This window comes from Atta colombica, unplaced genomic scaffold (genome assembly GCF_001594045.1).
Source record: "Atta colombica isolate Treedump-2 unplaced genomic scaffold, Acol1.0 scaffold135, whole genome shotgun sequence".
Taxonomy (NCBI): Eukaryota; Metazoa; Arthropoda; class Insecta; order Hymenoptera; family Formicidae; genus Atta; species Atta colombica.
In genome coordinates, this window is record NW_017259223.1 from 1,438,167 (window position 1) to 1,458,765 (window position 20,599).

The 20,599-nt window shown below is 30.4% G+C and overlaps 2 protein-coding genes across 2 annotated transcripts in view; both read right to left on the reverse strand.

Annotated features, from left to right (window-relative positions):
• Positions 1 to 456: 456 nt before the first annotated feature.
• Positions 457 to 3,107, reverse strand: LOC108684502 (synaptic vesicular amine transporter-like). The gene is made up of 7 exons (XM_018188849.1): positions 3,014 to 3,107; positions 2,725 to 2,934; positions 2,122 to 2,388; positions 1,999 to 2,039; positions 1,498 to 1,644; positions 868 to 1,189; positions 457 to 674 (listed from the first exon to the last, which is right to left on the reverse strand). The coding sequence occupies exons 1-7, from the start codon at positions 3,105 to 3,107 to the stop codon at positions 457 to 459; spliced, it is 1,299 nt and encodes a 432-aa protein (XP_018044338.1).
• Positions 3,108 to 10,504: 7,397 nt separating this feature from the next.
• Positions 10,505 to 20,599, reverse strand: part of LOC108684458 (protein bride of sevenless) — a 10,897-nt gene continuing 802 nt past the window's right edge. Inside the window, exons 2-8 of the mRNA XM_018188778.1 lie at positions 18,962 to 19,090; positions 16,141 to 16,635; positions 14,284 to 14,781; positions 13,231 to 13,719; positions 11,963 to 12,300; positions 11,017 to 11,250; positions 10,505 to 10,786 (exon numbers count right to left, since the gene is read on the reverse strand). Of these exons, the coding sequence (XP_018044267.1) occupies positions 10,505 to 10,786; positions 11,017 to 11,250; positions 11,963 to 12,300; positions 13,231 to 13,719; positions 14,284 to 14,781; positions 16,141 to 16,635; positions 18,962 to 19,090 (2,465 nt within the window). The remainder of the gene's footprint in view (positions 10,787 to 11,016; positions 11,251 to 11,962; positions 12,301 to 13,230; positions 13,720 to 14,283; positions 14,782 to 16,140; positions 16,636 to 18,961; positions 19,091 to 20,599) is intronic.

Here is a 20,599-nt window from a genome sequence, read left to right on the forward strand (position 1 = left end):
CCCACTAACAGAAGCGCGTATTTCTTGTCCTGTACCGCTCTTGCGAATTCAGCGAATTCCTGCTCTTCGATCCGAGAAACATCGTCGTGCCATGGATGACAGCCTCGGGGATGTTGTTCGGCCAATAATTCACTTGGGTTATCAATTACGATGAAAATATAGTTCTGTATAGCGCACTTAATTGGGGACACAATAACATTACTAAACACTATTTTGAGGTGTCCAAAAACAGATTTAATGATATTTAATATGCGATTGTCTACTAAAATGAAGACAATGGCTCGCGAAAATTATATAATAATTAGGAGATATATTGTCTTAAAAAATATAGTAACCGACACAATGTATCTCTTGAAATGGAAAGAAAAAAATGTTAACGTATATAGCAATTTACAAAATTTTCCGAGTTAATTAATATGATATTCAGTTTGTGATTGTTGCTAAATGAATTTATTGTCAAAGATCTTCGTCGGAATCGTGAAATCTTTCGTAGGGTGTGATGGATTGTTGAAACGTTTCATAATCCTTCTTTTCCTCTTTCTTTGCCAACAACTTTCTTCGTTCCAACGTGAGATATATTAATAACGGGCAATACGCCACATTCACGATGCCCACGATTCGCATAACCCACGGGAATCCAATGGCTTTAACCATTTCGCCGCCTGTGATGGGTCCTTAAAAAAAGTGGTTTACGCAGTATATATTTTCTATAATATATTCGAGTTTCTTTTTAAATAAATAAATTGTCTCAATAAGAATTGGCGTCTATCAAGGGCGAATTTCTATCACTTTATATTTCTCTTTAAAATTATTTTCTTTTGTTCTATATATACAATCAGGCATAATTTTTCGATTGGAATATCTTACCTAAGGAGTAAGCTAAACTGACAGCCACTTGTTGGATCGAATAAACGGGTCCATAATTGCCATTTCGATCTACTAAGCTGGCTAGTAATGGTACTAGGGCTGCATCCGCGACACCGATGCCCAGACCCATTCCTAGATGAGGAAATATCAACTGCGACATTGTGTTCGCCAACGGGATTAGAATGGCGCTAACGCCGACCACGAATATAGCCAGGATCGCCACTTTGCTGCGCCCGTAACGATACGCTATTACGCCGAAGAAGTTGGTCCCGATTAAATAGCCCACGCTGTCTGGTATAAATACTGTACCTAGTTGCCATTTCTGCAAAGATTATTAATCAAAATAGTGCTTTTCCGTATTTTAACAAAATTAGAATTTGCAAAATTATTTGCAGACGTCGAGCGTTATTTAAATAATTCAATTAGGTTTCTAACTTTTTATTAGCTTAGTTCATCAACATTGATCAATGTTAACTGTAATTTAATAAAATTTTGATTGTTATATGTATATTGTCTGATTAATTGTGATAATGATTATATGAGTAGTACAAATAATGAGTTTATGAAATTGTCCAATACTTGCCATTGATATTTTTTTTTGTTTTGAAATAAGATCTCTTTGTTACAAACCTTAGGTTTTATGTGAGTCCGAAGCCAAATCGGCAAGCAAGGCTCTAGTATTGCCATCGGCGAAGTTGAGCACCAAATTGCACCGGAGATAATGAGGATGTGTGGATTAGATAATAAATGTAACCAAGTAGGTTGCTGCTTGCTTGTCTGATATATATGAAAAAATAACATTTACAATTAACAATTTTCTTTAATATATACAAACAGGCAGAACACTTTAAAATACGGGAAATTTATTATTATTTTAAGTCTTTAGAATAATATAATTCTTGCAATACTATTGACAGTTAAAATTTATTAAAAAATGACAGAATTATATAGCAGACTCTAAACTTACTTTTTAAAAAATGATTCCTTGAAAAAGAATATCTATATCTAACCATATATATTTCGAATAATAAACTTTGCTCTACGCATTTATATTTTATTTGTAAATATAATTTAATATTATCTTAAAAAACATACTAAAATACATTTTAAAATAATGAATGTCACATATACCTCGATGTTTGTTTGAACATCTAATGTTAAAATTTGCAGACCTGAGTGAAAATAATATATTTTGATATTTTATTATTTTTGTGCGCTTTCGACAATTACAATTACAAAAAAAAGATTACTTACAAATTAGTATAACAATAAGACTGGACACCAATAGAAATGGTGCCATTTTTCCTTCGAGATCATAGAGCACGGAACCGATCGGATAGCCTAAAAGAACACCTAGAGCGATGCTACCAAGAACGAAACCCATGATTTTAGATCTTTCGTCTTCCTCCGAATATTGAGAGGCGACCAGTGACATGCCGGAAACTGCTATACACGCTGAAGCTATACCTTGAATACTCCGGGCCAAGAATAATATCTCGTATGTTTGTCCAAAAGCGAATACTACGACAACAATGAAAACTTGAGTTTATAGAAGTTCCTTTGAACTTTATTTGAAGTCTTTAACTTCAGGCACTAAATTAATGGTAGTTTCGTAAGAGTAAAGTACGGTAGTTTTGTAAAAACAAATTTAAATTTGACAAAATAATCGAAAATTTTTTTCGGTTAATCTGAATTCAACTTGTAACAATATTTAACTGATATTCAACTTTTTATTTCATTTTATAATAAAACAATGTTTTGCCTAAAATCATGAAATGAGACTTGAATCAGGGATAAACGTGGAATTTCATTCGTTGGAAAAGCACAGATACGGATGAAAATTCGTCTGTAACTTACGTAGAGCAGCCAGCAAGAGGCTGAGATTTCCCAGGAACAGAGGTTTAGCATAGCCTAGAGTACCGGTGAGAATGCCCACGGCGGGATTCAAAATTAATTGGACCAGAGCCTTTGAGCTTAGCAATAATCCCACTCGACCGTTTTCGTCCTCTTCGACGCTTGAAGTTGTATTCGCGTCGAGCGTGCACAGGTAATCGGGGATAATCGGCACTGAAACATGTCCGAATCAGCGAATTGTTTAGTCCATAATTTGTCCTCTTCGTCTTTCTCGTGGGTTAGTTGTAATTACCGACTACCGTCAACAGGACATTATCCAGGAAGAGGCTGAGGTAGACCACTACGATGGTGACCATGCGACTGTTTTTCAAATCACTTAATCTCATCCTTGCTCATTGATCTCGGTTTAAAGTAAAATAAAATTGAATACACTGATACAAGTCACTATATCCACAAGAATTTAGTAAAAACTTTAGGGATTTATCTTTAATAAAAGTTCGAAAGCAATTTTTTAATTCTAGATAATTAATATATTAGTAATTAATGAATTTTTAAATAGATAATATTATTCAAGTATGAAAGTAAAATATAAAATAAAATTTTTTTAATATTCAGCATTTGAATCTCCAAAATAAATTTTAAGAAAAGAAAGAAACATGAAATGTAAATTATAGATAAGTTCTTTTATTTAGAAATATACTGTTCTGGGCGATCTACATTTCTCAATTTATTTACTCAAAACGAATCTCTTCTGAATTCCAAAAATTGCACGTTTCTCTTTTTTCTGTCTCTCTCTTTGTCTCTCTCTCCTCCTTCCCCCCCCTCTCTCTTTCTTTCTCTCTTTTCGTCGACTTGATAAGCACGTAAATCAAATAGTTCGAGAATTTTTCTTAATTTTTCTTTTTTTTTTGTCACTTAAAAGGCCGTTCTAAACGTGACTGGAAAGCGAATGAGTTTCGTGCGGGCTTTTATAGCCACTGGAGCTCGTCCTTGCGCAGAAGCTTTTTCATGGGGGGCAACGTGAAGGTTGGTCTGGATAGCGCCGTTTCACGAGCCGATGCACTTTTCGATTTATCTCCATTATAGCGACTTATCGGCCGTCGCCAGCTGCTCTGATTTTCGCGGTTTTCATGATGGTCTTATGATGTGGAAATAAACCTTAGCATGTGGTATAGGAAAACGTCGGCGACGAGGATGACGAAGGAGCTGCGCACGTTTGATAGAATTTTCGGAGGATTGCGTATCGTGTATCTTCTTTTTTTAGATATGAGCTACGTATGCAATTGGTTAAAATTAAAGATTTGACAAACCGAAAATTTTATTACTATTGCGTTTTCGATCAATGTCAAACTTGAGTTATTAAACAACTATCATGATTAAATAATTTTCAAAGCGTAGATAGTCACAGTCAATGTATTATCAAATATTATTTATTAAAATAATTTGTCTTCATATTTTCAGTTGTTATTCAATAATATACTTATTTGTCTTCATTATTTCAAAAAATAAAACTCGAAAATTCAATGTAAATTTTTAAGTACTATTATTTAATTGTAGAAGCTTTATTTATGCATTTTTATTATAACTTCAACATCATTGATGTTTCTTTTACATTTCTTAAAAAAAAATTAGCTCTAAAACCGTCAGTAACTGCTGTTGAAGTTTGAAAGTTTCAATAATGGAATAATTTTATCACTGAATTTTAATGAAGGTAGCTTTGCGTTTAACGTCACCAGAAAAATAATTAAAAGGGATGAAATGGGTAAATGACGAATTGTTCTCTCATACATCGCACTGCGGTGAACGCAAATTTCATTTTCGCGAGTCTCTTTGTTGTATACCCGCTATTTCGCTATCTCGTCATCGATATTCCCGCAGAGCACACCTGTGTCCTGCTTGCGAAATTACGATCGACCATAATGCAATTTTGACGTTGAGGTACATACCAAATTGATTCTGCGCCGTGTATGGCGCAGCTTTCCATTCGTATCCTCCTCGCATGGCGAGGAACTTTCGTCGAATTGATCAACGAGCTTGTAAATAATTACAAAGTTCAATGTTTAGCAAGATTTATACTCATATTTATAATCGCGTTTCCTAGTTAAAGAATTTAATAAAAAGTTACTAGAATCTTGAGATACGATTTATTAAATAGATCTTGAGAGTCAATTTCAAATATCATACTTATAGCTGCGATTTAATGGGAATTGTATTATGAGATGAAGATTGTCCGAAAATACAATCTGAGTTTTATTTTATAACTTCAATAATACAAGCCCACAAAAAAAAGTATTCTGTGCTGAGGTAAAGATCCAGCTATTCTTATGCATTTTGAGTCGCTAAATACGAATCTGATATAAAAATAGGACTATCCAGAGCAATTTTCAATCTATATGAATAAAAAATGGAAAAAAATGGATCATTTTTTCGCTCTAGATTGAAAATTTGCCCTGGATGGTCCTATTTTTATGTCAGATTTATTAACGAAATCAAAATATATAAGAATAGCTGGATCTCCATCTCAGCACAGTATTTTTGTTTGTGGGCTTGTATTATTGAAGTTATAAAATAAAACTCAGGTTGTCTTTTCTAAAAACATTCTAATTGTTTACCAAGCAACACGAAAATAAACTTTAATCTATAAATAGTTGCAGGTTTAATAATCTGTTGAAATAGAGCAATTAATCGAATTATCATTAAAAATAAAAATTGAATAATCGCGTGTAATAATTAATTATTTTTTATTATATAATAATGTATATGTATACTCGGAATACAACGAATATCCAATTATCAAACTAATTTGGCTGATTTTTTTATAATTCGATCCGGATTGTGTCATTTTCCACAATTTGAATAGAAATAATTATGCATATTTAAAATATGATTTCTTAAAATATTATATTATACATATATTATGTATATTTGACCAAACTACATATTCTTTTATTAATGTTTAAATATTAATTAATTAGTGTATTGTGTTATATAATGTAATATAATTAAAAAATTAAATTAAAATAATTTTTATGTCTTTATTCTTTGCGTATTATATTTTTGCTACATATTATTTTTTTAAGTATTTTATATTTTCCATAAGAAATATGAACATTTCTATGTTATCAGACAATAATTTATTTCCATTTTCTGTATAAATTTGTACAGCATATTTATAATAGTTTACACAAAAAGATTATCTTTTTATTTTAATAAACAATTTTCAATTTTTCAATGTCGTGAAATTTCTGGATAAAAATTATCCTGCTGATTATCCAGCGTAACCGATTTTGCCGAATGGTATCCGGTTATTCTACAAATCTTTATCCTCTATATTTACTTAATCTCCTTAATATTTACATACATAACAATCATTGAAATTGTCTTATTAATTAAAATTCAAATATTTTTATTTAAAAAATATTATACTTTTGATCGAATGGAATTATACCTTAGGCAACACTTTAGTTCATAAAACAAGATGCAAAATATGCGATAACGGCCTATTTTTAAAAAATAATAAATAAAATATTCAGTATGATGTTATTTTAGAAAGCTTTAAATTTTTCGAAGCAATAACGACCTACTGATGGCAATAATAACACGGCTTTGGTATTCGTTATTACCGTGTACACTGTGTATACAGCGTGTTTACGCAAGATCGCCGTGCTACCATTTGCACATTAAAATTCGAATTGGCAAGTTGTTACGGGAATCGTTCCGCATGTGTTATTACCTTCGAAATGTAATCGCGACAAGTAAATATTAGAAAATATTAAATACCGTCATATTACATAATTATTAAGCCCGCTGCCGGCAATATTGGATTTTAAAGATCGATTTTTGGATTGTGATTTCTGATTGATAAATTTAAATCTATAAAAAATAATTAAAATAATTAAAATCCAACTTCTATGACAGTGAAATCTCATTATCAAAGCTTTCACAAGTATGTAAGAATTTTTTCAGATTTTTATACACTGAAATAATATAAGAATCTGAAGTTCGAAGATTCCGGTTACGAAAAGTGAAAATTTCACATTACCAACAAAGAATTAGTAAATTAAGAAATCAAGAATTAGTAGAATTAATAAAATGATTATTAGACCACATAATTAAGGATTTATAAATCGAGATAATTATTGCTTATCTATTGCAAAAATATTTTGTGTAATTTATTTTATTCGGAATGGAAATTGTATGGAATGAAATAGAGAATGGGAATAAACTATTGTTTCGCGATAATGGACAATTAATTATATATCGCAATGTATTTAGCGATACCTGGATATGATAAAACTCGTATCATATATATTCTGAATTTTTGATTTAAATATAATTTGCCTATTATTTAACGATTAATAGAGCGGAATAATATACAAATCACCTGATCAAGGTGATATTTCAGTAATGAGAAACTGTGTTATATCGATTATATTAATAATTAATTTGAAATAGAAAAAACGAAACGAAAACTAATTAATAATTGGACAGTGAGACATTACATCACAGTAGTTGGAGCGCAATTAATATAATATATTGTTGACAATTTCACATTTGGTTAAATACAAACTAATTAATGTGTGAACGTTTCGATTTCTTTTAAATAATCGGTAATGTTGAGTATAATTAATTTTCTTTCAATGTCGATACATAAAATTTTTTCAATAATTCCATGACATGTTGCAAGCAATTACTGATTATGGATCTATTAAGACAGAGGATGAGTTGAAAAATATAAACTTATATCATTTCATCATAATTCAAATAAATTTATCATTATTGTACTCGTTCGTAATCACTTGATAAGCAGCGAAGAGACAAAATTCTCAACTGTAAAGTAAGAAAAAGTTTATCCTCTGTCAGTTTTAGAAATTAAATTCCAATTGCGGATCAAGAATTGCAGATCAATTTTATGTATAGACATTGAAAGAAAATTAACTATATTCAACATTGCTGAAGATAATTTGAAAAAAATCGAAATGTTCACACATCAATCAGTTTGTATTTAATCGAATATGAAATATTGTCAACAATAAGTTAGTATAATTGTGCTCCAATTACTGCGATGTATTAATGCACTCTCACTATCCGGTTAACACTTATTAGTTTTTGTTTGAATCTTGAGAACTCTGTTAAAAACTTAATATAATTTTTTAGAAAAAAAACGGATGTTTAACTTACAATTATTTTCTAGGATACATTAAATGCGTATTGGCGGGACTAAATTGTGTACGACCTTGTAATGTTTGGGTACGCAAGATCATTACAAGTCGAGATGTCATTCATGTGGCGATACTTGAGTCATGATACAGCAGATAGCGCGTCGTGTAATAATCGAGAGTGCCGTGCAAAGAACGAACGATTATTTTATTGCAATGATTAACATGCGCGACCGTGTTTTTGCGAGAGTTATGTTGTGTCATGTACAAATAAATAATGAAGGAATCTAACAATGAGAAAAGCCTCGAAATCTATAAAGTATCGAGCGACGACAATGGAGTGAATAAATAATTATCTTTTCATTCATTGTTACAGAAGTAATCATTGTATGCGCAGATAATAATGATTTTTTTCTAGATATTTATAAATTATTTTAATCGTTGCTGTAATTAGATACGTCTATTTTTATTTTGCAGATCAATTTCTATCGCAACTCTGTTCAGTACATCGTATCGGTGTGTGTGAGTGACCGAATATTATTTTTAATATTACTACTCTATAAATCTGAATCAATGGATAATCTCTGATATCAGTCAAGTGAATGCCATTGGTAATCAATGAATGAAATGTGAAATCCCTAACGTATCTAAAATTTATTACGTGATTTAATGATTTAACCTTGTTTTAGTGTATAAATTCAATGAATATGATATTGAAAGAATATGATATTAAAATGAATGTGCAAAAAAGTCAATATTTTAATTATATAATTTTCAATTATCTTATGAACATGCTTGATTATTCCTCCCCCCCCTCCTCCCCTTCGAAATGAGATATACGTATGTAGAGAATATCATTATCTTCAAATAGTAAAAGCTTCGAACAAATCTTAAGAAAAAAAAGCCATTTTGCGATATAAACCACCTTAAATTTTGTTCAAATTTCGTAAAACACTCCGCAATATTATATGGATTTTTGAAGTTAATACTTTTAACATGTGCTAAGAAGCAACAGTACATTTTCAATTAGCACAAAAATGGTATTTAGAAATTTGCTCAAAAACTAAAGGACTATAGATAAATATAATATGAATCTCCTAAATCAAAAAAATGGGGGGAATTTAATCAGGTAAATATTAAAATCTTAGAAAGTTGTTTTACTATTTCACTAATATCCACTTCGCTTATCAACTCATTCTCAAATATCGGCGCACAATAGGGAAATAAAAATTATTGTTCAAAAATTGCGATCTGCAGTTATAATTTTTTTGCACTACCGAACGGTGCGCTGATGTTTCGGGCAATTGTCTCCCCCCCTCCACAAGCTCTCTATCTCTGTGTGTGTGTGTGTGTGTGTGTGTGTGTGTGTGTGTGTGTGTGTGTGTTTCTATGCGATACAATCATCGTAATAGCATTAATCATCTGGAAATAAAGTAATCGTTCCACTTTTCATAATGAATGTCACTGTAACGTTTGTGTCTTAAAATATAAAATTGTACTCTTATCTTACTTGATACGCTTTTTAATATACGCAATATGAATGTAATGAAAAAAAGAAATTTGCAAATTATAAATTTTATTTAGTCAGCACTGCTTCCCGTATGATTTTAATCTATTAATTATATTTTATGATAAATAATCCACAGATTTTATGGAAAATGAGTTTTGATCAATATTTTAATTATATAATTTTCAATTATCTTATGAACATGCTTGATTATTCCTCCCCCCCCTCCTCCCCTTCGAAATGAGATATACGTATGTAGAGAATATCATTATCTTCAAATAGTAAAAGCTTCGAACAAATCTTAAGAAAAAAAAGCCATTTTGCGATATAAACCACCTTAAATTTTGTTCAAATTGCTTTAAATTTTAATATTTTGTAGCTTATGTCAAGCTGATAAAATTTTTTACGGTACAAATCTCCGAATGTCTTTACTTTAGGTCCTTCGGAAAGTTTTTTATTTTATATGAAATTTTATACAAAATATCGAAATAAATCTTTTTTATTACATATTATATATGTATCAATGTTTATGATTTCAGTTTTGCGCCTATTTCTCAAAATTACCCGAAACGAATGACATATACGTAACAGATGTCTCATTCCTTTGAGATGCTTGATTTATAGTGAGTCTCTTTGCTTCTCACAAATAGCTTGATTTTCCTGAACTTCCTTGCCTTTTTGGAATTAAAAAATAAAATAGAGCTTTTTTTCAGGATGTTTTATATCATAATATTTTTCAAAATATTAAAAAATATGATATCTTTTTCGTGATATTATGTCTGACGGTTTTTTCCGTGACATATGTATATATATATATACAGTATATATTCATGATGTATTAGACAGTATTTATAATTAATGTTAATAAAAAAATTTGTTTGAATTATTTTTCCATACAATATATGATATATTCTTCCAAAGATCCTGGAGCAAAAAGACATTTGAAGGCTCATAAGGACTTTTAATCAGTTTGACATGAACTACAAAATATTAAAATTTGAAACAATTTGATCAAAATCCATTTCTCATAAGATTTGTGCGAGGATCTTTATTTATATTTTATGAAAAATTTATAAAGATGAAAGCATTAAAAATTAAATACTAGATTTTAAAGTAATCAAAAACGGGTAATTCTGCTGGCATTTTCGTCCTCCTGATCGTTTTCGTTTTTTTCTTCTTCTTCAATCTCTTCTTCTTCATCGATTCTTCGTTCCCTTATCATATTCGTTGGACTAGCATATCGTATGGAATACATTTCAATGTGTTGTCTAGAGACAGGTGAAGAATTATTTCTATTACAAGTGGTTTCTGTGTTGTTTCTCTCTTCCAAACTTATTCTCTGAGATTTATAGATTTTTGGCTGCGCGTAAATGACATTATTTGTTGCTAAAAACTGTTGCTGAAAATTTAAAAAATTTTGTAAATTAAGGATGTATATACGTCTGACGGATTTTTGTAAAATGATTTTTATATAATTCAATCAATTAACATTATTATATTCTAATTATTATCTTCTAATACACATAATTGCATTTATATTGAGCATATTAGGAAAAGAGTGTATTTTTTATTTATTATTTGTAAAAAATATATATCTGATTAATCCTTTATGGCTTAATGAATATTCACCTCCGTGTTCTCGACGTACATTCGCGGAGAAACGTTAACAGCGTCGATTTCCTTCATTTCCGCGTAACATTCGTAATTATTATATGTAGGCATTTCGTAGTGATTTGGACTTCTGCATCTCTCGAAGTATTTTGAATTTGAGTTTAAATTACCATAGTAATTTGGATATGCTGACGGCATTCGCAAAATCTGACTTTCTCGAGCAGGATAAACATAATCGTGGGAAGAACATGACTGTAAACGCAGTTCCTTTATTACAAAAAAAAAATTAAATTTTTTTGAAAATAAATTAAATTAGTTTACATAATATGATAAAAATCAATTAAAAGAATTAATTAATTATATTTATAATTAAATTAATTGCACTTAATAATAACGCACTTTATTAAAAACAATATTAGTATCCAAAATTCGTTATTACTTTAATTGAAACTCCTGAGTAGTCACCACAACAATATTAAATCGTGACGTCTCAGAAGCGAGAACACATTAATGACACATTAATTTTTATTGCATGCAATTTGTAAATAAAGATATTTGGATAAAACGAAATGTTGAGATCGCTTTAAAACAATTGCAAAAATGAACGAAAATTATTCTTATTCCCCTGATAGTCAATAAATAATCGATAAAAAATATTTGAAGTGCTTTTATTCAATGCGTATGCGTAGTCTATTTTCACTTACATGTTTACCTATCTTTTATCACTTTTTTACGATTATTTACTGATTGTCAGAGAAGCATAGTTTTTGTTCATTTTTATAAATATTTTGAAGTGATCTCATCATTTTGTTTTATCCAAATTGTTTTTGTTTACAAATGGCACATAACAAAAATTAACGTTTTGCTTCTGACATCACGATTATATGACTGTGATAACTATTCACGAGTCTTAATCAAGAGAAAATATAGCGCATTGAAAATATGTAAAAATTAGAGTTCTAACCTGCCTGATAATTGTATTAACAGTCGAATCAGTTAGTAGATTGACAGGATCGAATCTTTGTCCTGAATCTTTCCTTTTGGATGTGTGCGTAATATAATATATCTTTGGTATTAAGGCACCGAAAATAATTAAATAAGCCGTGGCAATTGTACCGAAGAAAATGACTGCGTCACGATTTTCCGGTTGCATTAACATGAAGCAAATCAACCATATTACCCATATTATTATAAGACCAATAGAAGTGCCGAAGAAGTATTTTTCTTCGTGATAATTATGTTGTATTCGTATAATGAAGTAACAAGTGACGAACAATGCAATTAATAAAAATATATCGTATCCTGGAAATATTATAATTAATTTTAACAAGAAAAGCAATATTAATACAAATCTTGTAGAAAAGTACTACTCAGCACTAGGAGTATTTTGAGACACTACTGCATTACTACTGTAATGCTAAGTAGTGATAATATCTTCTATATATCCACGTTTCGGCAAGAAGATACAAAATTCAAGAAACGAGTATGCATCATAGAAACCAACTATTAATAACTCTATTTAAAATGCTGCCAGAGATTCTAGGAGTACATTCTAATCGAGCTAAGAGTAAGTGACGGATTTCATTTACATGTCTCTTTATAGCGCTCCGCGTCATTTTCTTCTTATGGAAAACGAATCCACCTTGCGGCGGTACTGCGTGTTACATCGCTTGCTTGGCGGCGTAGTATCGCTGTAAGATGGATATATTCCTATAAAGAAGCATATGTAAATAAAATCCGTCACTTATTTTTAGCTCAATCAGAGTGTGCTCGTAGAGTCTCTGAAAACGCTTTTTCTTTAAATAGAATTATTAAGAGTTAGTTTCTGTGATGCATCTCGTTTCCTGCATTGTATCTTGCCGAAACGCGGATATATAAAAGATCTTAGTACTTCTGCATCTGCTCTCTGAACACGTAGTACTACTACAGTAGTGTTATAGTACAATAGTGCCTCAAAATACTCCTAGTGCTCAATAGTACTTATCTACAAGAGTTGCTTTTGAATAATTTCAAAAAGAATTCATTAAAATATAAAATTTGATATATATCAAAAGGAATAAGAAAATGCATAAATAATATTAATATTAATATAATAAAATATTAATAAGCCTTCTAGAGAGATAGAAATCAGAATAAGGCAAACTACACAAATTAAGATTTCTAAGAGAAAAATAATGCATTTAGAAGATTCAGATATTAATGAAAAATTAATAAACAATCCAGTCAATATACCTAGTAATACAATAAAAATGAGACTCCTGATGACGACAGTTGAATTCATTGTGCTCAGAACGAAATACATAACTGACATGACGATTTGCACGCCGTATGCGAAGAACGTCATAAGACTCTGTAAATATCCATTAATGTGAATGATGAAAACATCGCCTATGGACAAGGCTAAAAAGAGTGCTCTCGAGAGCATGATTGAGAATGTGAGGCCGAATACGAGAGTGGTGAGAAGGATCTTCCAAGCGTTCAGGTTCTCCGCGCCGAAATAATCGTCCGTCACGCAGAAGGGCAGTGCCGTCAGTAGGATAAATAGGGTGGCCAGGATGAGGACAATTGTGAAGACCAAATTGCCATGAAGAATTTCCTTGGTCGTGGTATAATAGACAATAAAAATTATCATGCCGCAGCACATAAGAATACCACATATGATGACAATCAAAGAAACAGGAACATAGAAGCTGTTTTTTAGAACATTTTTGCCAACGACATCTACTGAAAAATGTTAAAAATAATCGATACATTATAGACAAGCGATATTAAACTGTCGAAAAATAATGCGTAGTTTAAGAATTTATAATAATAATTATAATTCCGATAGACATAATATTTTAGATAAATTTTTAGATAAAAATTATAACAAAAGAAACGAAAACTAAAATTTAATATTTATACACGGAAAGAACGATTTTGCGCTGAATAATCAAAAAATAAATAAATAAATATATACAGATGAAGTGATATTTAAAAATAAATAAACAAATAAATACAGATCTGAAAATAATTTTATTTTGATCAAAATAACTATCTAATCACAAGTATGATGAGCAATGCTGTAAAAAGTTTGACATTTAGCAATCAGTTTGGATGACTTGTATAATTATTTTGATGGTCCAGTAAAATTATTTTCATATCTGTATCTATAGCTAAATTTTTAAATATTTTAGTAAAACCGTTCGTATAATTATACGTTGCAAGATTATTTGATAGCAATTTGCTGTGAATGACTCGTGTAATTTATGTGCTCATAGTAATTATATTTCATATCATTTTTACCTTTTGTATCGCGACTTTGAAAATTCGTGCAGTTTTCGCAATTTTTAATGAGATGCTCCAGGCAGAGCCCTGACATTTCGAATATTGTCCTTTTCGGAAGAACGCGTAACTTGGGCATTTCGATCTCGTAAAAAGCGACGTCAATGAACTCGTGCTGCATTTTCGTGGTGACCACGTATCTCAGCAAGTGTGATCCCGATTGCATGTGGAGATGCTCGTAGACATCAAAATCGCGAATTTCCCGTTGCGATTCTAATGTCTGCGATTCTGAGGATTGCGTCATGATGCTACTCTCTTCGTCGATAGAGCAACTTCTCTTGCGGAAATCCTGGAAGACTTCCGCCAACTTGATGACGGCTTTCCCAATGTCGAGAAGATACGGAGAGTGGTTCGCTGAGTTGTTGAAGTTCTCCAGGAATTCATCCGCGCTTGAGAACTCGCCAAGATCGAAACGGGGAATTTCCGGTTTAATGACATACGATTCGGATGGTATGAGATCTGGAAAGTTGAAGATATTGTTGGTATGCTAAATTTAGATTAATATCTCTCTCATTTAAATTTCAGCTTACTGTTAAATATCATTGGTAATATAATAAGTTATCGAAATTAAATTTTTAGAAAAAAAGATTATATGAATCTTTTTTTTATAGAAACTTAGTAAAAACTTTATATAATTAACTTATATATAAAACTTTAAATATAAACTTTATATATAAAATAATATAAAATAATATCCTACAGGACTATATGCGAGAACACAAAGTAGAAATGAACTTCTTAAACGGTCTAGCTGGATCTTAAATGCTTGTATGAGTCTGTGAATTTATACATATATGTAGTCCTTTGATGTGCGTCGAAATGATGTTTCGATCTTGAAACGCTTAGGCCCGATTGCATCAACGTTACTTTGATTTTAAGTGAGACTCTCTCTGTCTCGTTTTAAAGCGAAAGAGAGACAAAGACAGAGAGAGAGAGAGAGAGAGAGAGAGAGAGAGAGAGAGAGAGTTTTTTAAGCCTTGCTTAAAGTTAAAATAACATTGGTGCAACTGGGCTTTATTCTATTAAATTACCGCAGTAATATCACGAGTTAAATTAACTAACAATTTTGATTTCACATTTTAGAATGATCTTAATAATGTCGAGTGACATATTAAAATATGACATATTAATAAATAATTAATTTAATTCTTATTGTGAAAAATATTACTTCGGCCGGGAATCGAATCAGATCTCTTGTATTTCGCGAGTATATAAAACGCGAGTATATAAAACATGAATAAATTTCTATTTTAATTTTGCACATTGTAAGAATTCCTTGTTGCATAAAATTCACGTGAGTTAATTTATCTAATGATTGTAGCAACATCGATTAACTATACAATCGTTTAACTACCTCTTCATCTCGTTTTAACTTCAATTCTGAACAGAAACAAAAGCCGCTCAAACTAAGGTTAAAGTTAAACGATGTTGCAAAATTGTTTCTTAACTTTCAATTACCACAGCTATACTTGGGTAATGTAACTGCTATTACGAACACAACTTGACGTCAATATTTAATGTAATGTAATAGTTAGCATTAATTTAGATTATTGTTTCTATTATTGTTCACAACAGCAATTGTTGCATTAAAATTATGAAGACATTAGATTATATTAAATAATATATTAAATACTCTCACTAGCCTGATTCCCATCAGTCCTTTTCACTTTTATATTTATAGATAAATGGTCTTTCTTTTATATTATATTATAATATAAAATATAAACGTTTTGCTTTATAAAATATATCAGAAATCAAATTATCCCTATTATCCCTTAACAATTTCTCCATTATCCGTGGATACTTAAATTTACTTGCCGTTAATATCTAAATTATCAAGCGGCAGCAGGATCCATGTTTCTCCGAAATTTCTCGATTTTTCGTTCTCTTCCAGCCATCGTTGCACATCATTTCTTTTACCGATTGCGACTATCACCGTTTCCGTGACGTTCGCATACCTGTCACCGTTGACATGCCTGTCACTTCGTTTCACGCACACACCAGCGTCCTTGGTAATTTCTAGAAAATGATCGAGAACAGAATCCGTGTTGGCGTGCACCAAATCGACGATCTTGTACTTGGTGCTCAGATAATGCGCCAGGATATCGATCATGGGCACTGTGAAATCTCGTTCTTTGTAGATGCCGATTGGCAAATCGTTGTAACTATGAAGATACTCCATCATGGATCCATATTGGGATGGTACCAATATACCCATCTCATAATCTGGCGCGCAACTTTGTTCAACCGCTACTTGCAAAACTTGTCTAAACACTGTAATCCTATCATGACACGTGTCGAAGATTCTCAGCCCTGTTTACATACATAATAATTATTCATGCGAACTTATATTTCAAGTAATATACTTTAAAGATTATCATAATTTTTGAAATATGTTAACAAACATACGGATACATTTCTAAAAACATACATTTGATGTATTTGCTAACAAATAAATATTTTTTTTAATTTTAAACAATAATGCTTTAGAAGAAAATTTGTGATGATATTATTTAATTTAATTGATCAACTATTATTAATATTTAATATCTGATTAATTTAATTTACTCTCTGCTTAACAATATACTCAGAGAAAGTCATTTCTTTGAACATAATTTCTTTAAATCAAACAAATTTTTTTATTTAATTTCAAAAAATAATGTTGATGTTGAGTATATTGATAGATTCAATATGGCAGCTATTACGAATTACTCCAGCCAATCAGAGAAATATATCATATTATTTGACGCTTTGCGAATCTCTGTTAGAAATTCCGCATAATAAAAGGAACAGGAAACAGAGAATAAGAATTTTAATTTATCAGAAATGTATGTGGAATACACAGTTTCTGATAGGTTGAAATTCTTACTTTCTGTTCTCTGTTCTCTGTTCCTTTTATTGTACGGAGTCCCATATACTATAGAGTCTCTAGGTTAATGACAAAAGTAAATATTAAGAAGAGCCCAAATTTTAATAAAAATACATTGAAATGCTGAGCTTTCGCGTAAAAATAAAGATTTGAGAAGAAAAAAGTGTCGCTCTGCTCTGCTAACCGAGATATTAATCCTTAAAATCGATGACTATTCGGGTTAGAAAATCTGTTATAACAATGGTTCACTATATTTTAAAAATATAAATTTTCTGCTAAAGTAGTGAATTTCTATTTTAAAAGCAGTGAATTTGTATTTTTAAAATAGTGAACTGCTGTGATAGATTTCCTAATCTGAATAGTCGTCGATTTTAAAGATTAGTATCTCGGTTTGCGGAGCAGACTGATACTTTTTTCTTGTCAAATCTTTATTTTTACAAGAAAATGTATCGATTCAGCATTTTTATCAAAATTGAGGTGAGCGGGCTTCTTAATTAACATTTATCTTTGTCACTAATCGTACTGTAATAATTAAGTGGAATCAAAATGAGAATATCCACATATCTAGTGCTTTAGTATAATGAGAATGTACAGACCATGGGATAAAAATATAAGGTATTCCATTGCGCATAATAATAGCGGCAGACTAAATCAGAAACAACCAATCAAATGTCCCAAAGTTAGTGGAATGCCACATGGTAGCAATCATATTCCTTTTTACAATTTGGGACATGTTGATTGGTCAAAAAGCAGCCGCCATGTTCAAGTGATTGCATGTTCTTGTGTGGGAACAGAATATCATATATTTTTATATCATGATATAGATGATTCTAATGAATTTTGTCAGTTTGCTGCAATCATGCGAGCAGGTAAAACCACAAGTGTTCCGTAAAAAAATCATCGTTGCTAATAAAAGCCAGATATCAAAAACTGGCGAAAAAATTGAACAATATTTATGATGAAGAAAAACTGAAATATTTTATGGCGATTGGAGAGTAAGGCTTTGAGAATGTCCTGAGTGACGTACAAAATACCGATGAAGACGATTTCTTTAAATCTTCTCCCTTAAATAATATTATAAAATTTCTTTGTAATCATATTATTTCATATTTTTGTAATGTGAAATAAATAATTTTCCGGCTAGAATTAAATTTAATTGTTTAAATTGTTAAAATTTATTTGTTTTTTCCAGAAATCACTTTGTTATGGTATTCCAAAGAATAATAACTTTTCAAAATAAATAATTAAGGTTTTTTTTAGCGAGCATCTCTAAACTATTTTTTTCCTGAAAAGTCATTTCTCAAGAGTACGAATTTTTTCTAGGCAGATTTTTTTCTTTCAACGCATTGCAAATACAATGCATAATTTTTTAATACAAAAAAAATTTCTATGTTTCCCTCTGTATTTTGCTACATAAAAAAGAACAATATGATATTTGATTAAAAAAACATTTAGAATACAAAAGAGATGTAAAAAAAATTTTTTTCCAATTTTTTACAACTGATTTAACCCACAATTCATACGATGTAGTGAAAAACAGCAATTTACAGGGTTAATTGCATGTAAGAAAAAGTTTATTTATTTCTTTAAGAAATTTGTATTCTCAAATTAATGATTTTTCATGAAAATAAAATAATATTTGATTAATTGCAAATTACTAATTGTAAATTGACTAACTGTAAATTATATAGATTTTTATGATATTTCTTTTACAAATTTTTTTATTATTGTTTGATATAAACACGCATGAAAGTGGTCTATTTCACTTACCTAATTTCACATTCGGTATGTGGTTATATTTGTTTAAAGTTCGCACGACGTGCAATATCGTTAAAATTTGTTGAAGACCCTTGTTTGACGATATATTGCAATGTTGTCCATAATTCGCGTCCACGAAGACTGTCAAATATCAAAAGCCAGAAGAAGAAAGTTTTTCTCAATTTTTCTTATTAGTAATTATATTGAATAGGGAATCCCTTCTCATTGGAATAATTTCCACAGGTTTTAATCATCGCTCGTCTTTTGCTAAAAATTATTAAAGAATTAAGAAGTTTGGAAAATAATATGTCTCTTTTCTACCATATAAAATAGAAATTTTCTGCTTTGAAATATATTTTACAACTTTCCATGCGAAACTTGACTTTCGAAGTCCTGTTGGAGATCACTCAGGGTCACGACTTTGAAAATTGCTTCGCGTGAAAATCGTTCACCGTTTAGCAGAGGGGAAGGTGGGGTGAAAATCTTTCCACGCAAAAATTTTGGTATTTCTTGAATTCTACCTCCACACTCTCTCTCTCTCTCTCTCTCTCTCTCTAAATTTAAGATGTTTGACTCTTCATGTAATACGGAGAAATAATTGCTAACTTTGACTGTTAATAACTTTTTAACGAATAATGAATGACGACTAAAACTTAGAGATTATTCAGAGTCATGATCTTGGCATGATATATCAAAGTAAAGATCATGGGAAGGAGAATCCCTTATTCGGTATAATTATCTTCTTATTGATTAAAATAAAAATGTATTTAAGAGATGGAGAAAAAATTCTTGTAGAGGAGACCGGTACAAGAGTTATCACACGGGGTATAGTTAATTTTTTAGTTGCCACAGGTGGCAGCACATTTTTATGAATTTTTATGAATTTTTATATATATGATTTTATATATGATTTTTATGATACCCTACAACTTTATTTTGTTTAATCGCCATATCTAGAAGACGCTACGTATGTTTTCTTGATTTTCACTGTCAAAAGTAAATGTTTTATTGTATAAATCGCTTATGTTATTTTATAAATTAAAGATGATTATCCTTTTGTATATTTCTTTTATATATATTTGATTACAATAACACATTTTTATTTGAATCAATATATGTACGTGTTTTCAAATTAAAAATGGAAGATTGGGGTAAGTTGTTTTCTTCGATCGGGGCAGGTTGTTACAGTATAACAACTTATCCTACTAAAAACAATTTTTTTTTCTACGGAATGATGCACAGACTTCTATAAATAGACTACCGACTTTGTCTCCATGTTTGAAGACAGCGCTGGGCAGCACTATATTTGTGTTCACTCACTCTCAAATGTATAAATCACACGGATAATAACGTTAGTGTTTTTATATAAATTTATGCGATATTCACAAACAGAACGCATACGTAAATTGAAACAAGGACAGCTCAGGTTTATCTTTTTCTATCATATTGAATCAGCAGTCTAGTTATAAAAGTCTGGAATGGTGCAATCTTACAAAAAAAAAACAAACACAGGATCTATAAATGTAGAAACGTATACGACAGCAAAAGTTAAAGGTGATTAAAGATAATTATAATACCTGTCTGTGAAAAAAGCAGCAAATGCATGTAATATTAATTATAATAATTAAATAATAATAATTAAATATAATA